Raw genomic sequence first — 3,139 nt, 5'->3', positions numbered from 1 at the left:
CCACTGAGCTAAATCCCCAGCCCCAAATTAGACTTTTTATTTTTAAAATGTTTTCTTAGGCAAACCATGATCTTTTGCTCCTCCAAGTTTGTCTTTCTGTGAACATTCTTCTTTCATTTATATCCAATATCTACTCCCAAATCAAACATAATGTCCTTTCATCTATAAATTTAAATGTTTCAGTGTGGGTCACTAAAAGATACTCTTTTTAAATTACAACTTCCATGCTCATTATACCAAAAACAAACAATATAATTCTTAAAAATCAATTTAGACAACATCCAAGTTTTTCTGTTATCTGGTGTAAAAAACAAAAACAACCAGAATCCAAATACAATTCATGTCTTATAGTCTTGATTCACCTCAGGCCTGATTTTGCAAATTTGCTCACCAGTACCTATGGTCTTAACCACTCTGATCTAGACTTTCTATTACCAAAGAAGGTGACAATTCTCTTAGAGTAGGTGTTATTGATCTGGGGCAGCGGGGAGTGGTCATTGACAGTTTCATGGGACTCTATGAATCACTTTAAAATTAGTTTTCAAAGCTTCAACTGTATTTGTAGAGGCTAATTTTTCTACAGAGAAGGTTCCTGGTTCTCATTAGAGTCTGAGAATCCTTAAATAAGACTCAGACTTACTGACAAGCATATATTAATGTCAGAGGAAATTGTAGACTGCAAAGGCCAGGGGAAGAACATAAAGTGGCCATTTGAGGGTTTCTCTATGAGAGCAGAGAAAGAAGTTAAATTCTGTTATGTTTATTAACTTGAAATTTGAGAGACCTTAACAAATTACATTTGAGAGAAATAGGTAAGAATTATCTGATGCTTTTATTTAGAAAGAATAAAATATGCAATTCATTGGAGACTCTAAGTCCCTTTTGAATTACATATTCCTTTGAATAAAACAGCCTGGTTTATTGTAGTTTACTGAATTGTGGTGGTGAAAATATACTTGGATCTTGAATTGAATTCCTTATTTGGATGGAACTTGTGACTACATATGAATCGGAGAGGGTCGAGACTAATCTTGTGGGATGTAGTAGATTTGTGCCACAGGATATAGTATTATGAAAATGTTTACAAATTTTCAAAATTACATATGTATGCATGTATCAAAATGAAAAAGTTATAAAGGCTATCATTAGTCTTCCCTTTTTGTACCATCTTTTACCAGATGAGATCCAACATCACACACCCAATGGTACTATCACTAGCAGCCTAGAACCCCCCAAATTGCCACAACACCTCAAACTACCCATGCCGAGGAGTGGGGAAGCTGATCCTGGGAGGAAGTCTCCAAGCAGACCTGTTTCAGATGACAAATTGGATCCTTGCCCTGAGGTGGATGTGGGGAAGTTGTTGTCTAGGCTACACGATGGAGGGACCAAAGCCACCCCCAAAACCACCAATGGACCTGTGCCTGGTTCTGGGCCTATGAAGACCCCCTCTTTGCACATAAAGAGACAAGCTCCCCGGCCTCTCGCTCAACACAAGGAGGGTAAGTGTTTGCAAATCTTTTTGACACTAAATGAACCCAACTACCTTTTACTTTGAGATCCTTTTGGCTTTGGAGATATCTTTAAGTGGAAATCCATTCTGGTTTACTAATGCTCACCCAAGAATGGTGTGTGAAACCATAAAAGCCATTCACATCAATCACTAGAATACAAGTTTTACTACGGGAAGAATTAGGGGCCTGTTATATTGTTCTCTATATCCCCAGTACCTAAAACAATCCCTGGGTGACACATAGTAGGCACTTATTATTTGTGGAATGAAATATTGAATTATACTGATATCTATATTCTGGATTCTGTTGCCATTTATTAAATATCTCCTGTGTACCTGACACTGTACTAGTTGCTGTCATTCTATTTCTTACTGTCATGAACCTACTGTGTAAAATGTGGGTTTTTTAAATTTTTCTTATCAGAAAAATTATTTATATGTGGTAACTGGAAGAGCTGGGATCTATGTCTTACCATATCTGGCAGAGGACAAAGTCTGTGTTCTTTCCACAAAGGCCAAACTATCACTTTACTTTGTGATAAGAAGGTTTGAATCTATAAATTATTATTATCTCAGTCTCAGTTTCCAAGTTGGAAGAGGTAGGAACAAAAGGGTACAACTGCTACAAAACTCCAGACTTCTGAAATTAATACAGAGTCAAGATGTTGAATTTCATTGGATATATACATGAAGACTCATCAAGGGGCTGTGGTTGATCCAGAGGGAAGTTTTGGAGAATATGATTCTATGAAGATAATATGGTATAAAGAGAAGAATATGGATTTAGGTGTCAGTCACATAGGCTTCAATCCAAATTCTGACTTTCCCACCTTGTAGCTAGATGACATTGTAAACATATGCATTATGTGTTTATATCCTGTCCTGTTTTAAAATGGATTAAGGCATTTCACAGTATAGCCAAATGTAAAATATTTTAAATACTAAGAATAATGTATTTTACAACTATTTATCGAGTATTGACTGTACCTGGCCCCATTCTACATAATGAGGACATAGAACTGAGAAAGACATGCAAGGTGACTCATGATTTGAACAAAGCTTGGCAAATTATGGCCTATGGACTAGATTGGGCCCACTGCCTGTTTTTACATCATCCGTAAGCTAAGTATAAAAAAATGTTTTAAAGTTTGAGCAAAGGTAAAATAAAAAATGATATTTCATGATAAATGAAAATTATAAAAGTTCAAATTTGTATCGATAACATAAATCCTTTCTTCTTTCACACTACAGTAACATAATGGAATAGGAGCAACATAAACCATATGTCCTGCAAAGCCTTAAATATTTTTTTACAAAAAATATTTGCCAGGGCCAGGGATTTAGCTCAGTGGTTCCACCACCTGCCTTGCAAGCAAAAGGTCCTAAGTTCAAAGCCCGGTATCAAAAAAAAAAAAAAAAAAGGCAAGCAAGAAAGAAAATTTAGTTCAATAACCTAGTTTGTGGATGGTTGCCAAATGATCACTAGGAAAAAAAATAAAATTAGCAAGTGATACAAGTCCATGTTCTAATAAACTGAAAGAGCTTTGAAAAAGAAAGCACTATGGAATGTAAGATACTCCATTTGTTGTGCATTCCCATGCGTTCAATGCTGTGGGCATCGAGAGG

At 35.9% G+C, this 3,139-nt stretch overlaps 1 protein-coding gene across 4 annotated transcripts in view; it reads left to right on the top strand.

Moving 5' to 3' along the window:
• The window catches only part of Ophn1 (oligophrenin 1), a 418,396-nt gene that overhangs the window by 396,743 nt on the left and 18,514 nt on the right, over positions 1-3,139 (top strand). For all 4 annotated transcript variants that reach the window (XM_010632184.3, XM_010632183.3, XM_010632182.3 and 1 more), the window contains one exon: positions 1,179-1,502. In XM_010632184.3, coding sequence (XP_010630486.1) covers positions 1,179-1,502 — 324 coding nt within the window. The remainder of the gene's footprint in view (positions 1-1,178; positions 1,503-3,139) is intronic.

This window comes from Fukomys damarensis, unplaced genomic scaffold, assembly GCF_012274545.1.
Source record: "Fukomys damarensis isolate Sample0158 unplaced genomic scaffold, DMR_v1.0_HiC HiC_scaffold_39, whole genome shotgun sequence".
Taxonomy (NCBI): Eukaryota; Metazoa; Chordata; class Mammalia; order Rodentia; family Bathyergidae; genus Fukomys; species Fukomys damarensis.
Note: the sequence above shows the minus strand (reverse complement) of the source record. Positions and strands in the feature narration are given on the sequence as shown.